This window comes from Capra hircus, chromosome 28 (assembly GCF_001704415.2).
Source record: "Capra hircus breed San Clemente chromosome 28, ASM170441v1, whole genome shotgun sequence".
NCBI classification, from domain to species: Eukaryota; Metazoa; Chordata; class Mammalia; order Artiodactyla; family Bovidae; genus Capra; species Capra hircus.
Window position 1 is genome coordinate 7,879,396 of NC_030835.1, and position 21,715 is coordinate 7,901,110.

The following is a 21,715-nucleotide window of genomic DNA, read 5'->3' on the forward strand; positions in this document are numbered from 1 at the left end:
GTCTAATTCAGAGATTTCAGCCCAAAGAAGGGGTTCCTCACTACTATATGTCTAATGCCATTTTATAAATTAGGGCATACACATGAACTCATTTGACTGACATATGAGTTTGTTTCAAAGGATTTAAAGGAACACACACCAAGTCATTCAGAATATGCAGCATAGCTTTAAAGAAAGTATCCCTATTTATGTCATCTAAACAGAATCAGAAACTGGTTGTTTCTCAGGAAATCCTCTTTAGAGATTATTAAAATATTCTAAAACTATTTTTTTACATGAAGGGATGAAGAGATATTCAATAGTAAAGTTTGAACTTAGAAATCCTAAAGGAAATCAGTCCTGAATAATCATTGGAAGGACTGATGCTGAAGCTGAAGCTACAATATTTTGGCCACCTGATGTGAAGAACTGACTCATTGGAAAAAACCCTGATGCTGGAAAAGATTGAAGGCAGGAGGAGAAGGGCACAACAGAGGATGAGATGACTGGATGGCATCACCAACTCGATGTACATAAATTTGAGTAGTTCCATCCGGGAGTTGGTGATGGACAGGGAAACCTGGCATGCTGCAGTTGAAGAATCAGACACGACTGAGTGACTGAACTGAACTGAAAAGTTTGAAGTAACAGTGTTCTCAATTCTGAACCTACACACATACTTTAGACGATAGACATTTCTTAACTCTCTGCTTATAGAAAACTCAGTATTTCTTCCTTTTGTTTTCTTTTTATTTTAGCTTCAAAATATAGGAGTATTTTAGAATATCTTTTTAAGATTATAGTTAAAAAAAACTTACTTGTCCCAAATTTTATAAATCTTTTGATTTAAAAAAATATACCAGTGTTCACTTAGACTGCATACATATATTATGCTCTCCTAAACACAATATCAAAGCACAAACAAGACATTTAACTGACAGACTTCATTTTTCCATATGAGTGTGAAAAAAAATTGCATAAAAGAGCTCCCAACACAATATTTAGCTCTTCCGGTGGTTTGGTAATATGTTTGCAAGTGGCACTACACTTGCTTTTATATGAGCATTTTTTATGCCTACAGCATCAGATTCATCAGGGTGTTGTCAGAGGCATGGCTGTGTAACAAAGAGCTCAAATGGCTGTAATGAGATATGCTCCATGACAGAGCACCTGACAGAGCAGCAGGATATTTCTCGGTTAAGAAATCCCTCTCCATGATCGATGCACCTTCCAGACTTGACCAGCCTGACATGCCCTTTGGCCAGCTGTCTCCTCTGGATGACTGGGTGCATTTCTCACACAACTCAACAAGCACTTGTGCTAACAAAAAACTTTGTCTATAACATCTCCTAATCTACCCATGCTATGAGGAAAAGTTTGAATATCTGACTTTAAAATTATAAATTTCTCCCTCATGCATGCATGAATGAGTAGGTTACATCATGAATTCAAGAAATATTTTAAATTATTAGTTTACTATGTATTTTAATTTTTTACAAACAACTTTGCAATGTTACACACCTTCAAACTCCTTTCCTAACTATGTCAGTTAACTGTAGTTTTTAAACTGATACTACATTCTAAAGAGATGGGAATACCAAACCGCCTGACCTGCCTCTCGAGAAATCTGTATGCAGGTCAGGAAGCAACAGTTAGAGCTATACATGGAACAACAGACTGGTTCCAAATAGGAAAAGAAGTACGTCAAGGATGTATATTATCACCGTACTTATTTAGTTTATATGCAGAGTACATCATGAGAAACGCTGGGCTGGAAGAAGTGCAAGCTGGAATCAAGATTGCCGGGAAAAATATCAATAACCGCAAATATGCAGATGACACCACCCTTATGGCAGAAAGTGAAGAACTAAAGGCCTCTTGATGAAAGTGAAAGAGGAGAGTGAAAAATTTGGCTTAAAGCTCAACATTCAGAAAACTAAGATCATGGCATCTGGTCCTATCAGTTCATGGCAAATAGGTGGGGAAACAGTGGAAACAGTGAAGACTTTATTTTTCTGGGCTCCAAAATCACTGCAGATAGTGATTGCAGCCATGAAATTAAAATATATTTACTCCTTGGAAGGAAAGTTATGACCAACTTAGACAACATATTAAAAAGCAGAGACATTACTTTGTCAACAAAGGTCCATCTAGTCAAGGCTATGTTTTTTTCAGTGGTCATGTATGGATGTGAGAGTTGGACTGTGAAGAAAGCTGAGCGTTGAAGAAGTGATACTTTTGAACTGTAGTGTTGGAGAAGACTCTCAAGAGTCCCTTGGAATGCAAGGAGATCCAACCAGTCCATTCTAAAGGAGATCAGTCCTCGGTTTTCATTGGAAGGACTGATATTGAAGCTGAAATTCCAATACTTTGGCCACCTCATGCGAAGAGTTGACTCATTGGAAAAGACCCTGATGCTGGGAAAGATTGAGGGCAGGAGGAGAAGGGGACGATGGAGGATGAGATGGTTGGATGGCATCATCGACTCGATGGATGTGGGTTTGGGTGGACTCCTGGAGTTGGTGATGGACAGGGAGGACTGACGTGCTGTGGTTCATGGGGTCACAAAGAGTCAGACACAACTGAGTGACTGAAATGACTGAACTGACTGACATTCTAAAGCAGTATCTATTGAAATTTCCATGTTCCAGCCCCAGTTGCATCATTAGAAAAATCATGAATATATTTGTAGAAAAATACTTTTGAGTGCTAACAGTTTTATGCACATTAGGTTTGGCATGGCGTATTCAACAGGATAATTATTCTTCAATATTAAAAATCAATCCAAGATGCTTTTTGGTGAAGTGTTTTTACTGAAGTTAATGTCCTCTTTTCAGTTCTAAAGTAGTGATGCTAGGGAGCTCAGAGGCCCAGATAGAGAGACCAAAATATAAAGGTTCTCACTAAGTAGAAGAAAAGTGAAGTTAGTATAGATTTGAACTAGAGAAACATTTAATACAGTTTATCCACTTTGGCTTGTATCCAGCTTGAATTCCTCCCCCTTATCCTCAGGAAGATGTTTCTAAATTTCCTAAGCCCATTTAGTGGCTTTCATTTTTATGTTTTTTTTTTCTTTCATCGTATTTTGCCTATGCATTTTTTTTTCTGCCTATGCATCTTAATAGCACTTGTTATATCATCTCAATTATGTGTAGCTTTCTCTATTGTCGGTTTCAGAGTCTTTGGTCATTATACATTTAGCATACAGTAAGTGTGATAAATGTATAATAATTAAATAATAATAGAATTCTTGAAGAATATGATTTTGTAGCTCTCTGCTATAAATAAGAATTTGTTGAACTTGATGTGTTCGGGTTTTGAGTCTGATCACTGAGTGCACACATGCCATGGCCACTAGGAATACAAAGAACTAGGGAAAAGATGTACGTGTAAGATAATGCCTCAGGCCACAGCTAAAGATCCTACAGGCCGCAACGAAGATCAAAGAGCCGAAGTGCTACAACTACGATGTGGTGCAGCCAAATCCCATTTTTCATTTTTATTTTTTAAGGATTATCACCTTATGATCTATGTTGCAACCCAAGGAAAGATGAAATGTGTATTACCCAAAGCAAGGATGATGAAAGTTGAGAACAAAGGTATTCTGGAATTCATTAATACAGAACTGGCACTGATTATTTGTAAGGCACACCAATCAACTGACATAATTAAATTTCTAGAGAGTATGCCTATATATTGGCTAACCAGTTTAATTTATACCTAGAGATGCTGTCATATTACGATGATATCATCTTCCATGGGCCAATTTTGCCCATGTGGATTTTAAAATTATGAGTTAAATCTCAAAAATACTTATTCCCAAAGCAATGCACAGAATATTACACATTCAGTTAGAGGAATCTGGGGGGTGGGGCGTGAATAGTGTCTAGAATTAGTGAGGTCACTGAAAACATTTTATTCATTAAGTCTGGAAACCTATTCACCATTCAGAATACTCCATTATTTGCCATTATCTATATGCATACTAAGGACTTCCCTGGTGGCTCAGACGGTAAAGCGTCTGCCTACAATGCGGGTTCAATCCCTGGGTTGGGAAGATCCCCTGGAGAAGGAAATGGCAATCCACTCCAGTACTCTTACCTGCAAAATCCCATGGACAGAGGAGCCCGGTAGGTTACAGTCCACGGGGTCACAAAGAGTCGGACACGACTGACTTCACTTTCACTTCACTTTCATATGCATACTAAGTACTCACTTTAACTCTGCCTTTAGCCAACCACTTCCCTCCAAGACAAACTTGATGGCTGGAGTCAGATATCTGCATATTGAGAATCCATTCCCTCTAAGTCTTTTTTTTTTTTAATTTTAATTGGAGGCTAATTACTTTACAATATTGTGGTAGTTTTTGCTATACATTGACATGAATCAGCCATGGGTGTACATGTGTCCCCCATCCTGAACCCCCTCCCACATCCCTTCCCGTCCCATCCCTCAGGATCATCCCAGTGCTCCAGCCCTGAGCACTCTGTCTTTAAAGTTATGCTTTGACTTCAACTTTTGTAAGACTCATTATAACGCCAGTTAGACTTGAGATTCATATAGATGAATGAGACAAGAGCTTCTTATTTTTTCCTACTGGTAACTAAATGATTTTGAATGTTTTAAAACAGACCTCATATCTTGATTCCACAGCAAATCATTATACTGTAAAGTATCAGTGTCACTGAAAATCCGCAGGAAAAGTTCAATAGGATAATGACTCATCTGTTTCTTTCAATAACAGTAATTATCAGTGGTGTAGCAAGTTTAATTTACTATAACCATGGCCACATTGATTGTGGAGTTTAAGGCTATGCCAGTGTTACACACCACCAGGCCTTGTTTCTTATATCTACAGTTGTTCTACTATATAACTTCTCGAGCCAGCAATCATCACCATATAATGGAGAACACTTCTCTATTGATCAGATTAAGGACTTGCTATCCTCAAATGACTGTTGATACTGTCTTCCATCATCATCAGTAAAACAGGAAAGTACAAACCACATATTTTTCTCAAAAATTTATACTCTACCACATCACTGCTATCCACAAATCCCTGTAATTCCTTGTCCATGTGACTACAACCTCTTCATGCCAACAATTTGTTTGAGGGCGCACATGGTAACTATTCATTAATTCCATTCAAATTATGCATTCCTTGTTTATTTCATTACATACCTATCTCACACCCCACTGGAGTACTCTTGCCTGGAAAATCCCATGGATGGAGAAGCCTGGTAGGCTGCAGTCCATGGGGTCACTAAGAGTCAGACACGACTGAGCGACTTCCCTTTCACTTTTCACTTTCATGCATTGGAGAAGGAAATGGCAACCCACTCCAGTGTCCTTGCCTGGAGAATCCCAGGGATGGGGGAGCCTGGTGGGCTGCCGTCTATGGGGTCATACAGAGTCAGACATGACTGAAGTGACTTAGCAGTAACATACCTATCTTATAGTCTGTGATGCTACATTTCAATATTATCTTGAATTTCATTACCCTTATAAGCTTTCATCACATCTATCTAGCAAAACTCCAAATCTGCAGAAACTAAGCTGTCTGTTTTTTCTGTGATCTAATACTTAGATAATAAAGAACTAACAAGTAATATCATACAATAGGAATATCAGTGTTAATATAAATATGTAATCACTGATTTCTAATTAACCCTCAAAACTTACAAAAATATAACTATCAATATCTTCTACCAGACAAAACAAAGGTACCCAGAATTCAAAATTTCCAAATCTAATCTAGTAAAAATCTCCCATAAATCTGTTCTTTTAGTCTTATTTTTCATAAAATGGACCCACATTTTATCTAAACATACAAACTATAAATCTTGTAGTCATCCCTGATAATCACCCTTATCTACATTTCAACATCAATTCCTTTCAAATACTTGTTGCCATGTTTCCAATATCAATTAATTTTTCACATCTTCTATTATCACACTATTCTTTCTTTAATTAATTTGTTTTTTATTGAAGGAAAATTGCTTTACAGAATTTTGCTGTTTTCTGTCAAACGTCAGCATGAATCAGCCATAGGTATACATAGATCCCCTCCCTTTTGAGCCTCCCTCCCATCTCCCTCCCCATCCCACCCATCTAGGTTGATACAGAGCCCCCGTTTGAGTTTCAAGAGACATACAGCAAATTTCCATTGGCTATCTATTTTTACATATGGTAATGAACTTTCCATGTTACTCTTTCCATACATCTCATGCTCTCCTCCCCTCTCCCCATGTCCATAAGTCTATTCTTTATGTGTGCTTCTCCACTGCTGCCCTGAAAATAAGTTCTTCAGTACTACTTTTCTAGATTCCATATACATGTGTCAGAATATGGTATGCATCTTTCTTTTTTCTGACTCACTTCTCTCTGTATAATAGGTTCTAGGTGCATCCACCTCATTAGAACTGACTCAAATGCATTCCTTTTCATGGCTGAGTAATATTCCGTTTTGTATATATACCACATTTTCTTTATCCATTCATCTATCGGTAGCCATCTAGGTTGCTTCCATGTTCTAGTTATTGTAAATAGTGCTGCAATGAACAATGGGACACATGTGTCTCTTTCAATTTTGGTTTCCTCAGGGTATATGCTTAGGAGTGGGATTGCTGGGTCATATAGTGGTTTTATTCCTAGTTTTTTAAGGAATCTCAAACTGGATATTATCACACTATTATGAACTAATATTATTTTGCCTCAAATAGGTATTAGAAATCCTTAATTTTATATTTATCAGTTTTATTCCCTAATTATCATCTGAAAATTTCCTAGACTGTAAGTTCCAGCAAATCAGCTTTTATCCCCGTTTTTTCTCATTATATGATCTGTAGCATTTTGCACTTTTTCTTTGCTTAGAGTGAGCAATTGATACATATTTGCTGAATTAATGGATGAATGGATACATGATTACAAGCAAATTTACAGGTATTATCACAATAAACATAAATGTATGAAGAAAGCATTCATATCTATATTATATAAGAGAAAAACCTAAAAGTTCAACAAAAGCCAATCAAGGAGAAACTATAAATTCGGATTCAAATTTGGATCTTCAATTTCACTAACTTTAACTCCTAGGTATCTTTCCATCCTAGTACCATGATGCCTATCAGCCCTATGGAATGTGTTTTTAAATCATTTTGTTATAATACAGACTCAGAAAATTATGTACAATTCTTAATGTAATTATCTATGAGTACAGAAAATAATTACTGTGGGAGGTATTCTAATCTTTTTAAAAACACGCCATAGACTACAAATACTTTCAAAATAATTTTTTAACTTTGTAAATGAAAACATTAATAGAACCCATACTCCAGAATTAAGACTGACCAAAATGCATCCAAATTATTCACTATGCAAAAGGAAAAATAAAAGCAGAAAGTAACAAAAACTGATATTTTTAAACCATCACCATTATTGTCTACCATTTATTGAGTGTATGCCATTTTACAGACATTGCGTTAAGCAATATATGTGTGTAATAAAATAGGAACTAGTTTACCCCTATTTACACATAAGAAAATTGAGAATTAAGAAAGCAAAAAGAGCCAGAAGCCAAATTCAACTTCTGTCAGTTTTCAAAGCAGCACTTAACATTAAATTGCCTTCTCAATAAGTAGTTAATTCATTCATTTTGAGCCATTTAGTGAAAAATTGGCAAAAACATTTGTTTTTTACTACTAATAGCATCTGATAGTGAGGCATTTCAATCATAATCAGATAAGGAAGAAGAACACTATACACATTATCAAACTTAGCATTTCTGGATATAAAGGAGAAAATTGTTTAGTCTTACCCATGAATTCAATCCCCAAGTGGTCTGCTACACCAAAGTCAGCACATAAGGAAGGAAAACAGAAAATGAGAAAAAGGTTAGAGAAAATTCCACACAGAAATCAATGCTTATCAGATTAACCTTTCAAGGCAAAGACTGTGTCTCAGTTATAACAATGTTTGCTTGCAAAAGATAATTTACACTTTGTCCACAATTAGGGGTGCTTTGAACACTGATTGGTATTTCCCAAGAGTCTGGAATAGAGATGGAATAATATTAGCAAGTATGCTAAGTATTATTCCCTGGTGGTTCAGTGGTAAAGAATACTCCTGTTAATGTATGAGACATGGGTCTATCCCTGGGTCAAGAAGATACCCTGAAGGAGGATATGGCAACCTACCTTAGTATTCTTGCCTGGGAAATCCCATAGACAGAGGAGTCTTCTGGGCTACAGTTCATGGGATTGCAAAAGAGTCAGACATAACTTAGGAACTAAACAAAAACAGCATGCTAAGAATAAATTTAGCCCATAAAAAAGGAAAGAAAGGAAGAGGGGGAAGGGAAGCAGAAAAGGAAGAGAGCAGAGAAGGAAGGAAGAAAGTGAAAAAAAAAAAAAAACCTATTCATACAAACCATATTGGGAGCTGAAGTTACTTCAGGAATTCATGATATTTTATGTAGAATAACACTCATTTAACAATAAACTAACTTGAACTTATATGTTAATAATAGGTAGGTAAAGAACATTCAGAAAGAAGGAAGAGATGGAGCCAAAGCAAAAACAGTACCCAGTTGTGGATGTGACTGGTGATGGAAGCAAGGTCCGATGCTGTAAAAAACAATATTGCATAGGAACCTTGAATGTTAGGTCCATGAATCAAGGCAAATTGGAAGCGGTCAAACAGGAGACGGCAAGAGTGAACGTCAACATTTTAGGGATCAGTGAACTAAAACGGACTGGAATGGGTGAATTTAACTCAGATGACCATTGTATCTACTATTGTGGGCAAGAATCCCTTAGAAAAAGTGAAGTAGCCAACATCCTCAACAAAAGAGTCTGAAATGCAGTACCTGGATGCAATCTCAAAAAGACAGAACGATCTCTGTTCGTTTCCAAGGAAAGCCATTAGTATCACGGTAATCCAACCCCATGCCCTGACCAGGACTGCTGAAGAAGTTGAACAGTTCTACAGAGATCTACAAGACCTTCTAAAACTAACATCCAAAAAAGACATCCTTTTCATTATAAGGGACTGGAATGCAAAAGTAAGTAGTCAACAGATACCTGGAGTAACAGGCAAATTTGGCCTTGAGGTACAACATGAAGCAGGGCAAAGGCTAACAGAGTTTTTCCAAGAGAGTGCACTGGTCATAGTAAACAGGCTATTCCAACAACATAAGAGACACTCTACACATGGATAACACCAGATGGTCAATATTGAAATTAGACTGATTATATTCTTTGCAGCCAAAGATGGAGAAGCTCTATGAAGTCAGCAAAAACAAGACCGGGAGCTGACTGTGGCTCAGATCATGAACTCCTTATTGACAAATTCAGACTTAAATTGAAGAAAGTGGAGAAAACCACTAGACCATTCAGGTATGACCTAAATCAAATCCTTTATGATTATACAGTGGAAGTGAGAAATAGATTTAAGGGATTAGATCCGATAGAGTGCCTGATGAACTATGGACATAGGTTCATAACATTATACAGAAGATAAGGGTACAAGACCATCCCCAAGAAAAAGAAATGCAAAACAGCAAAACGGCTGTCTGAAAAGGCCTTACAAATAGCTTTGAGAAGAAGAGAAGCAAAAAGCAAAGGAGGAAAGGAAAGATATAAGCATCTGAATGCAGAGTTCCAAAGAATAGCAAGGAGAGATAAGAAAGCCTTCCTCAGGGACCAATGCAAAGAAATAGAGGAAAACAATAGAATAGGAAAGACTAGAGATCTCTTCAAGAAAATTAGAGATACCAAGGAGATATTTCATGCAAAGATGGGCACAATAAAGGACAGAAATGATAGGGACTTAACAGAAGCAGAAGATGTTATTAAGAGGTGGCAAGAATACACAGAACTGTACAAAAAAGATCTTCACAACCCAGATAATCATGATGGTGTGATCACTCACCTAGAGCCAGACATCCTGGAATGTGAAGTCAAGTGGGCCTCAGGAAGCATCACTATGAACAAAGCTAGTGGAGGTGATGGAATTCCAGTTGAGCTATTTCAAATCCTAAAAAATGATGCTGTGAAAGTGCACACTTAATACGCCAGCAAATTTGGAAAACTCAGCAGTGGCCACAGGACTGAAAAAGGGCAGTTTTCATTCCAATCCGTAAGAAAGACAATGCCAAAGAATGCTCAAACTACCACAGAATTGTACTCATCTTACACACTTGTAAAGTAATGCATAAAATTCTCCCAGCCAGGCTTCAGCAATACGTGAACCATGAACTTTCGTTCGTTCAAGCTGGTTTTAGAAAAGGCAGAGGAATCAGTGATCAAATCGCCAACATCTGCTGGATCATGGAAAAAGCAAGAGAGTTCCAGAAAAACAGCTATTTCTGCTTTATTGACTATGCCAAAGCCTTTGACTGTGGATCACAATAAACTGTGGAAAATTCTGAAAGAGCACCTGAGCACCTGACCTGCCTCTTGAGAAACCTGTATGTAGGTCAGGAAGCAACAGTAAGAACTGGACATGGAACAGGAGACTGGTACCAAATAGGAAAAGGAGTATTTCAAGGCTGTATATTGTCACTATGCTTATGTAACTTATATACAGAGTACATCATGAGAAATGCTTGGCTGGAAGAAGCATGAACTGGAATCAAGATTGCTAGGAGAAATATCAATAACCTCAGATATGCAGATGACACCACCTTCACTTTATGGCAGAAAGCGAAGAGGAACTAACAAGCCTCATGATGAAAGTAAAAGAGGAGAGTGAAAAAGTTAGCTTAAAGCTCAACATTCAGAAAACTAAGGTCATGGCATTTGTTCCCAATACTTCATGGGAAATAGATGGGGAAACAGTGGAAACAGTGTCAGACTTTATTTTGGGGGGCTCCAAAATCACTGCAGATGGTGATTGCAGCCACGAAATTAAAAGACACTTACTCTTTGGAAGGAAAGTTATGACTAACCTAGATAGCATATTGAAAGGCAGAGACATTACTTTGCCGACTAAGGTCCCTCTTGTCAAGGCTATGCTTTTTCCTATAGTCATGTATGGATGTGAGAGTTGGACTGTGAAGAAAGCAGAGAGCTGAAGAATTGATGCTTTTGAACTGTGGTGTTGGAGAAGACTCTTGTGAGTCCCTTGAACTGCAAGTAGATCCAACCAGTCCATTCTAAAGGAGATCAGTCCTGGGTGTTCATTGGAAGGACTGATGCTAAAGCTGAAACTCCAACACTTTGGCCACCTCATGCAAAGAGTTGACTCTTTGGAAAAGACTCTGATGCTTGGAGGTATTGATGGCAGGAGGAGAAGGGGACGGCAGAGGATGAGATGGCTGGATGGCATCACCGACTCGATGGACATGAGTTTGGGCAAATTCCGGGAGTTGGTGATAGACAGGGAGGCCTGGCATGCTGTGGTAAATGGGTTTGCAAAGAGTCAGACACGACTTAGGGACTGAACTGAACTGAACTGAATTGAAAGATTTGGACGTGACTGAGTGACTGAACTGGACTGAAAGAACATCTGCACGAAAGGCCTTAACCAGAAACTCTCTACCCTTCACAAAAAAATAAATTCTGCTGTATCTTTCCCCCCGTTATTTGTTATATGAGGAAACTGCATCAGTGAGACTAAAAATCTAAACATGAGGATGATTTGGGCACAAATCCAGTCTATCTGATCCTTTAGTCCTATGATTGTTACAAACTTGACCGTGCTTCCTATCCAAAATGAATGGCAGATGCATCCATGTCTGTTTTATATTCTTCTGTTCAGCATACCATTTCAACCACCTTAGTATGAAAAGGAAAAAATATAGGAAGCTGAAAGATGAACTCCCCAGGTCAGTAGGTGTGCAATATGCTACTGGATACCAGTGTAGAAATAACTTAAGTTGAAGAAAATAGGGAAAACCACTAGAGTATTCAGTCATGATCTAAAACAAATCCCTACAATTATACAGTGGAAGTGACAAATAGACTCAAGGGATTAAATCTGATAGACAAAGTGCTGGAAAAACTATGGATGGAGGTTCATGGCATTTCACAGGAGGCAATGATCAAGACCATCCCCAAGAAACAGAAATGCAAAAAGGCAAAATGGTTGTCTGAGGAGGCCTTACAAATAGCTAAGAAAAGGAGAGAAGCAAAAGAGAAAAGGAAAGATATAAGCATATGAATATAGAGTTCCAAAGAATAGCAAGGAGAGATAAGAAAGCCTACCTCAGTGATCAATGCAAAGAAATAGAGGAAAACAATAGAATGGGAGAGACTAGAGATCTTGTCAAGAAAATTAGAGATACCAAGGGAACATTTCATGCAAAATGGGCACAATAAAGGACAGAAATGGTATGGACCTAACAGAAGCAGAAGATATTACAAAGAGGTGACAAGAATACATAGAAGAACTATACAAAAAGATCTTCATGACCCAGATAATCATAATGGTGTGATCACTCACCTAGAGCCAGACATCCTGGAATACAAAGTCAAGTGTGCCTTAAGAAGCATCACTAGGAATAAATCAATGGAATTCCAGTTGAGCTATTTCAAATCCTAAAAGATGATGCTATGAAAATGCTACAGTCAATATGCCAGCACATTGGAAAACTCAGCAGAAGGCCACAGGAATGGAAAAGGTCAGTTTTCATTCCAATCCCTAAGAAAGGTAATGCCAAAGAATGTTCAAACTACTGCACAACTGCACTTATCTCACATAATAGAAAAGTAATGCTGAAAATTCCCAAAGCTGTGGTTCAATAGTATGTGAACCTTGAACCTCTAATGCTGAAGCTGGATTTTGAAAGGCAGAGGAACCAGAAATCAAACTGCCAACATCCACTGGATCATTGAAAAAGCAATAGAGTTCCAGAACAACATCTATTTCTGCTTTATTGACTATGTCAAAGCCTTTGACTGTGTGGATCACAACAAACTGTGGAAAATTCTGAAAGAGATGGGAATACCAGACCACCTAATCTGCCTCTTGAGAAATCTGTATGCAGGTCAGAGGGCCAACAGTTAGAACTGGACATGGAACAATAGACTGGTTTCAAACTGGGAAAGGAGTATGTCAAGGCTGTATATTGTCACCCTACTTACTTAACTTATATGTTGAATATATCATGTGAAATACCAGGCTGGATGAAACACAAGCTGGTAACAAGATCACCAGGAGAAATATCAATAACCTCAGATATGCAGATGACACCACCCTTATGGCAGAAAGCAAAGAAGAACTAACGAACCTCTTGATGAAAGTGAAAGAGGAGAGTGAAAAAGTTGGCTTAAAACTCAACATTCAGAAAACTAAAATCTTGGCATCCGGTCCCATCACTCCATGGCAAATAGATGGGAAAAGAACAGAAACAGTGAGAGACTTTATTTTCTCGGGCTCCAAAATCACCGCAGATGGTGAATGCAGCCATGAAATTAAAAGATGCTTGCTGCTTTGAAGAAAGATTATGGCCAATTTAGACAGCATATTAAAAAGCAGAAACCTTTGTACATAAATGTCCACCTAGTCAAAGCTATGGTTTTTCCAGTAATCATGTATGGATGTGAGAATTGGACTATAAAGAAAGCTGAGCTCCAATGAATTGATGCGTTTGAACTGTGGTATTAGAAAAGACTCTGAGAGTCCCTGGAACTGCAAGGAAATCCAACCAGTCCATCCTAAAGGAAACAGTCCTGAATATTCATCGGAAGGACTAATGCAGAAGCTGAAACTCACTTTGGACATCTGATGTGAAGAACTGACTCATTGGAAAAAACCCTGCTGCTGGGAAATATTGAAGGTGGGAGGAGAAGGGGACATCAAAGGTTAAAATGGCGGATGGCACCACCGACTCAATGGACATCAGTTTGAGTAAGCTCCGGTAGTTGGTAATAGACAGGGTCCCCTCCCATACTGCAGTACACGAGCTTGCAAATAGTTGAACATTACTGAGTGACTGAACTGAATATCTGTGATCAACAGGGAGAACTGGGCCCTGATGTGTCCAACATTTCAACTCTGGAGATTTGTTTATTTTATGGAGCTTTCTTATAATCATTCAGTTATTCAGTTTTTAAATTTGCTGCATTATCTAATGATTATTTCTGTTGTAGTAGTATGTTTCTTAAATGAGAATGAATAAAAAAATATATTGCTACAATCATATTTGTTTCCAAGACTAATTTCTAGGCTCTCTCTTATGACTTCTCTATTTGGGAAAGATTTTCTTTTTAGAAAATATTCATTTAGTTATCTTGAATATTTCAATGCCTTTCTCTTGCAAATGACTCATTTTAAAATTCTATTGTGGTAGAATATACATAAAATTTGTTATTTTGACAAATTTCAAGGGCACAATTCACTGGTATTCATTACATTCACAATGTGGTATAATCATGACGAACAGATTTCCAAAACTTTTCCATTGCTTCAAAAGGTAACTCTACCCATTAGGCAATATTTTCCAATTTTCTCCTCCTCCTTTGCCTTGGTAACCTCTGATGCACTTTATATAGCTATTAATCTGCCTATACAGAGTTTATTTTTGTTTAGTGACCAAGAGCTAGTTTAATTGAGAAATATCTCATGTAAGGAACTACTGAAATGATTTTTTTTAAGTAGATGTATTTATTCCTTTCCATGGGATTTTTTTTTTTACCTGCTTAATATAGTTTAGGATAGATATCTAGCATACTTTTATAAAAATACAGGATTTTTACCTACAAGTAATTCACAAATCAGTGGGAGCCCACAGAGGAAAAGCTCTGGAAATTCTCTGTGATACTGTTATCATTGAAAACCAGAAACTGCACAAGATCGAGTGGCCAAGGACCCATAAGCTTGCTCCTGGGGAAAGAGAATGTGCTTTGTAGAATAGAGATTGTAGAAAAGGTGGCTGGGCCACGTCTGGGTTCTTGTGTGAATAAAATCTTCATGATTATGTGCACTTAGGACACTAGAGAGACTAGAATTGTGGTATTTTAAAGTAGGGATATGGGTGAAATAACTTACCCTGAGAATAAAAGTATATATAAAAACAACAACAACAAAAACTTCTGCCTACAACCGGAACGGCTATTAGCTCTAGCCTGATTGAACAGGAACTTTCCAGTAGGATTTACAAGATAGATAACCAGCAAAGACCTACTCTATACCAAAGGGAACTCTGCTCAATATTCTGTGATAACCTGTATGACAAAAAAATCTGAAAAAGTGTATAAATATACACACACACACACACATATGTATGTATAAATGAGTCACTTTGCTATACTCCTAAAACTAACACAACATTATAAGTCAACTGTACTCTGATAAAGTTAAAACAATAAATAAAATAAAATTGATGTGGTACAATGGAATATAACTCAGACACAAAAAAGAATAATGCCATTTGCAGCTACATGGATGGACCTAGAGATTATCATACTAAGTAAAGAAAATCAGAAAGAGAAAGAATACTGTATGATATCATTTATATGTGGACCCTAAAATATGCCACAAATGAACTTATTTATGAAACAAAAACAGATTCACAGGCATAGAAAACAAATTTATGGTTACCAAAGAGGAAAAGGGAAGGATAAAGTAGGGATTGTGGATTATCAGATACAACCTTCTGCACATACAATAGATAAACAACAAGATCTACTGTCTAGCACAGGGAATTATATATTCAATGTTCCATAATAAACTACCATCTGAGCCACCTGGGAAGCCTATAATAAACTATAATGGAAAAGCATATGAAAAAGCAGGTGCATATACATCCATAACTGAATCACTTTGCTATATATCAGAAATTAACACAACATCATAAATCAACTATAGTTCAATTAAAGAAATAAACAAACAAACAAAAACTTTCCAGTAGAACTAGATGGCTCATAAACAGCTGGCTATAGTCTGTTTTGCTGGCAAGCACGGCTAATGGTCACTCTTCATTCTTCCCACTATCTTGGCCATTCCATCTCTATATGTGACAGGGGAAATGGGATTCAAGTTTTGTGAGTTTAGAAGTTGCAGCAATAAATGAGTGTCATGTTTAATAAGTTTGAGGGCAATCTAGAAAATTTAAATCAGAATGAATTCATAACCAGTAAAAGAACAGAAAAAAGAATTTTTAAATTATTCAAACACTAAACCGTATATGTCTTAAGAAAGTCTGTCTACTTTTAATATAGCAGAACTGTTACATCTAATTATTATAGTTGTAATTCTCAGAAACACTGTAAAGCAAGGTAGAATTATATACTTCAATTTTTATATTTACTTTTCTATAATCAATTCAGTTCATTTCAGTTGTTCAGTTGTGTCTGTTTGTGAACCCATGGACTGCAGCACACCAGACCTCCCTGTCCATCACCAACTCCCAGAGTTTACTTAAACTCATGTTCACTGAGTCGGTGACTCCATCCAACCATCTCATCCTCTGTTGTCCCCTTCTCCTCCTGCCTTCACTCTTTCCCTGCATCAGGGTCTAATGAGTCAGTTCTTCCCATCAGGTGGCAAAGTATTGGAGTTTCAACTTCAACATCAGTCCTTTCAATGAAGATTCAGGACTGATTTCCTTTAGGATGGACAGGTTGGATCTCCTTGCAGACCAAGGGACTTTCAAGAATCTTTTCCAACACACAGTTCAAAAGCATTAATTCTTTGGTGTTTAGCTTTCCTTACAGTCAAACTTTCACATCCATACATGACTACTGGAAAAGCCATAGCCTTGACTAGATGGATTTTGTTGGCAAAGTAATGTCTCTGCTTTTGAATATGTTGTCTAGGTTGGTCATAGCTTTTCTTCCAAGGAGCATGCATCTTTTAACTTCATGGATGCAGTCACCATCTGCAGTGATTTTGGAGCACCCAAAAATAAAGTCTCTCACTGTTTCCACTGTTTCCCATGACGTGATGGGATCAGATGCCATGATCTTAGTTTTCTGAATATTGAGCTTTAAGCCAACTTTTTCACTCTCCTTTCACTTGCATCAAAAGGCTCTTTAGTTCTTTGCTGTCTGTCATAGGGTGGTGTCATCTGCATATCTGAGATTATTGATATTTCTCCTGGCAATCGTGATTCTAGCTTGTGCTTCATCCATCCCAATGTTTCTCATGATGTACTCTGCGTATAAGTTAAATAAGGGTGACAATATACAGCCTTGAAGTACTCCTTTCCTGATTTGAAGCCAATCAGTTGTTCCATGTCCAGTTCTAACAGTTGCTTCCTGACCTGCATACAGATTTCTCAAGAGGCAGGTCAGGTGGTCTGGTATTCCCATCTGTTTAAGCATTTTCCACAGTTTGTTGTGATCTACATAGTCAAAGGCTTTGGCATAATCAATAAATAATAATATTCATGAAAACTGACACAACTGAAATATAAAAAATTACATCTTATTTAAAATTTCCCTTTTTCACTCTCACCACACACACATTTTTACTCTTTTATTAAAATGCTAAACACTGATTATTATTGCAGCAATTAATTTTGGCAATTAAGACATACACAGAACATAAACCCCCATATTTCTCATACCCCCTTCACTGGCTATTCCTTAAAGCAATACACTTTCTTGGGGATACACAGGCCATTTTGGCCTGCACAAAAACATCAAAAGGAATGTGATGAACATAAATCAGTTAATAATTCATTTATTCATTTAACAATCCATGTGCCAAGAATTGTGCAGACAGTGGGATGAAAAAGGAGGCACATAGCTTAAGCAAAACAACAACAACAACAACAACAAAAACAGTTTGATCTTCCTTATGCCATGCATTAGAATGTACAGTTCCCATCATTTTTACAGTGTGATGAACTTTTCTATGTAAAAACTGCAGTCTGTTTGGTATATTGCACTGTTTGATTATACAATAGTGGCCAAGTCCCTGTCATTTACTATGTGCCAAGAACTGCTTTAAGTATTAACTCACAGAAATTGATAAGATTGTCATGATCCTCATTTTAAACAGAGGCACACAGAGGTGAACAAACTTTCCCAGAACCATGTGGTTAGTAAGTAGCGGAAACACAGCTGAACCTAAGCTGCTTGACTTTCAGCCACAAGTCATTTTCAGAGTTTACTTATGTACTCCCTATGAAGAAAAAGCTAATTTTTACAAACTCATCAGGTAATAAGATGTTCAGGGAGGAGTTATTTAATCCACTTAAGAGAACAAATTGCTTTCAAGTGTCCTTAGGCACTGCAGAAGCACCACTTAGTTACTTGTTCGCCCCTAGTTTATTGATGAAGTGCCCAATATTAGTGAGGTGGAGGGGAAGTCCCTCTCTCCAAGGAACCAAACTAGCGAATCATTAACATCTTTTCATTGGTTCCCAGGGTGTTTTCTTCATAATGAGACTGGCCTGATTGACGTTATTTCCTTATACATATAGTAAGGGATACAGGGAGTTGTGTCTAAATATGTGCCAGACATTGAACCAAATAATCTTCACATTGGCAATATACTTAACAAATGGCAGCAGTTCTGCTGAGACCTGCCTGAAACATGCTTAAGATGTGAGGGCTATATGTAAACTTATAGCTGATTCAACAAGTTATAGTTGTTATATAGCAGAAACCCATACAACACTGTAAAGCAATTATCCTCCAATTAAAACAAAACAAAACAAAAAAAAAAAAAAACCTAAGGGCTAGGGAAGTAACCAGGGAGACAAACAATATGCCACAAAGTCAAAAGCTCCAGAAAATTCAGGGCCCACACTTTTCCAATGTATCCATGATTCCTTTTGAAATGTGAGCAACTCAAAGCTTCTGATTTTTATGCTGACAAAAAATTAGGGGCTACCAACAGTTCCATCCATCTGGGCAGAATGAACAAAAGCAAATAAAAACAACCCTTGGCTTGATTCCAGTCTGAGGGCAAGATGAGACAAGTTGTCGTGCAGCCTGTATGAGAAACCCCAACAACACACCACCAGGATGATGCAACATCAATACAGGTTTCAGCTCTGCTGCTGCTGCTGCTAAGTCGCTTCAGTCGTGTCCGACTCTGTGCGACCCCATAGACGGCAGCCCACCAGGCTCTGCCATCCCTGGGATTCTCCAGGCAAGAACACTGGAGTGGGTTGCCATTTCCTTTTCCAATGCATGAAAGTGAAAAGTGAAAGGGAAGTAGCTCAGTCGTGTCCGACTCTTCGCAACCCCATAGACTGCAGCCTACTAGGCTCCTCCATCCATGGGATTTTCCAGGCAAGAGTACTACTCCTATATTAAAAGCAACTGAACAAGATAATTCTATCACAGAGTAGTTCTGAATGGGACAACTTGAGCCCTTGTTTCATGGGTTGTACAAAAACATGTTATATGAAAATACTGTTTTTAAAAGTTAGAACACTGGCTTAAAGTTCAACAGGCTTCTCCACTGCGGGAAACCTAAAAGGCCTTCATACGTGTGCTGAGAGTGCCCTGGTGGTGGCTCAGGAGGCAGTATTTCCTAACTTGATATAAACAACCCCCTTGGTGTGAAGTGCTCCGTGTAGTGATCTATGATGGCACCCTCTCTGGGAAATAAGCGCCATATAAGCGTGGAAGAAATTAGCCACTCAACTACAAAACACATCAGTTATAAATGATTTATCTTGCTCACTGAAGAAATCTGTCACTGTATAGATTCCACACTCAGGTCCACGTCAAATGACTTCTTAACGGTGAGACTTTAGGATGAGGTAGTCCATCTCAACTAAGAAGACCACATTGTATTTATAAAGATAGTAAACTGGGTCTTGAATATTTGCTGACCTGTGACACCAGAACTGACCATTCTCATAGTGACCATTCAGTATTTTCAAGAATTGCTGTAAAGAAATTTTAACTGTCTCATGCTTCAACAGTGGGTCCTTGTATTCTGCTTACTCTCAGAGAAGACCATGGACAGGGTGACGAGATGTCACAAGTCAAGGCATTGTCATGCATGTTCCAGTTTATTATAACAAGACAGACAAACTAGGAAAGGCTGGAATAGACGCTAAGGTTTCTGATTAGGAGGGCAAGAACTTGAGGGTGGACCAGGCTGTGACAGCTGTGGGAAGCTACAGTCAAGAAGACACCCAAGGGATTCACAGAATATATACCTTTCAAAAATATTAAGTGGTCAAAGGATGGAGGAATAAAGCTCACCACAGGCTCCCAGAGCATATAACCATTCATTAGGGGGAAGTGACACTTGGCAGTCACTAAGAGGATCTGACAACTGGGAGCAAAGAACAGCCAGACCTAGATCTCTCAGATGCTGGGTCCCCCAAAAAGGAGGAAAAAGAGCTGGCAAAAGTGTGAGCTCATTCCTGCAGGGTGAGACAGGAAAGGCTCTTCCAGCCCCTGCATTTCATTCTATCATGTTGTCCAAAAAGGAGAGGACAGAATTGGATTATCTTTTTTTCCAGCTACTTAGTGTGAGAGTTTGGATATGATTGCAGGTTAGAATCGAACCTCCATACTTCCTTCATTATATCGTGCTACTCTCTCAAACACTTAATTTTATTTTTATCAGCCCACATATATATTTGATCTTAAAATTTCTGCATGTTCATAAATAAAACTTGGACAGCCAAAAAATCATAGTAGTAAAAAGAAAATGTTTATTATTTTTGAAAAGTAATTTCTGTTAAATTTTTATTTGAGTTCTTTTCAGTCTTCTCTCTCTACATGTAAAATGAGTTTAAAGTCAGTTTTACACAAAATCACTTTGCATCATGGGCCTAAATCAGAGGACGCTCTTTGGCCATTTCAGCTTTATAATCCCAGTCCCCCTCTATCACATCAGAACTTCAGAACTGACAGCTTTTTCAACTGTTGAGAGTAAGTCCTGACATTATTACTGTGACCAGCCTCACACCAGACAGGTCATCAATCATGAAGCAAAATCACTTTTCCAGAAAAGCGCACGGGCCCATTCTTTCTTCCATGGGCCTTGTAATGAAGTATGACCTCTTAATTTTTCTTCTGAAAAGCTCTGTTATGGATTCCTCTTAAATGGAGACACTTCTAGTTCACCTTTCCCTATCATCCTCTAAGTAAAATACATTCATTTGTATCAAAGGAAGAGAAGGAAGCGGCCATGGAGACTGCCATGTGTTCATGCAGTGCAAACTAAGATGGGCACTTTGCTCTTAAAATCAAGTCATAAAATCATGTAATAAAATCATATTAAACCAGAGTTACAACTGAGGCTTATGAGTGACTCTGTTTAGGACATCTGTTCCTCAAAGACGAATCTTACCTAAAATATTGTACAATTTTCCAGTGAAAACACTTTGTAGCATTAGACTTAACACTGATTTCATGTTCACAATGACTGATTGAAGAATTAAATAAGAATTACCATTGTACAGAAGAATTCTTCTTTCAAAAAATACTGCTAATTTGGTTATATAATTGATGACAATAAGTTTGTACAGGTAAGTGCACTAAGAGTTCTTGTTCCTGAAATTCCCCACTTCTCACAGTTTATCAACTTTTCAACCTCTCATATTTTCTCACTGGGCACTTCCATACACATTATTTCATGTAACTTCACAAAGTAGCCTGTAAAGTGGTGCTCCTGGCTTCCGTGTGATAGCCAAAGAAAATAAGCTTCCTTGAAAAACTGAAGGCCATATTTGTAGATGCCTGTATCCTGATGGTGGAAAACTATCCCAAATTCCAGGAGTGAAGGGTCATTATTTCTATTGCTCACTGATTTATCACTCCAGCCTATCAAAGTCTGACATTTTGTTGATGCTCAATAAATATTTAATGAG

General features: G+C 37.8%; 1 protein-coding gene across 5 annotated transcripts in view; it reads right to left on the reverse strand.

The window, feature by feature from the left end:
• Nucleotides 1–21,715, reverse strand: part of NRG3 (neuregulin 3) — a 1,229,096-nt gene that overhangs the window by 141,614 nt on the left and 1,065,767 nt on the right. For 4 of the 5 annotated variants that reach the window (XM_018042557.1, XM_018042554.1, XM_018042556.1 and 1 more), the window contains exon 4: nt 7,796–7,822. In XM_018042557.1, the coding sequence (XP_017898046.1) occupies nt 7,796–7,822 (27 nt within the window). The remainder of the gene's footprint in view (nt 1–7,795; nt 7,823–21,715) is intronic. The other variant, XM_018042558.1, reaches the window with a different exon arrangement.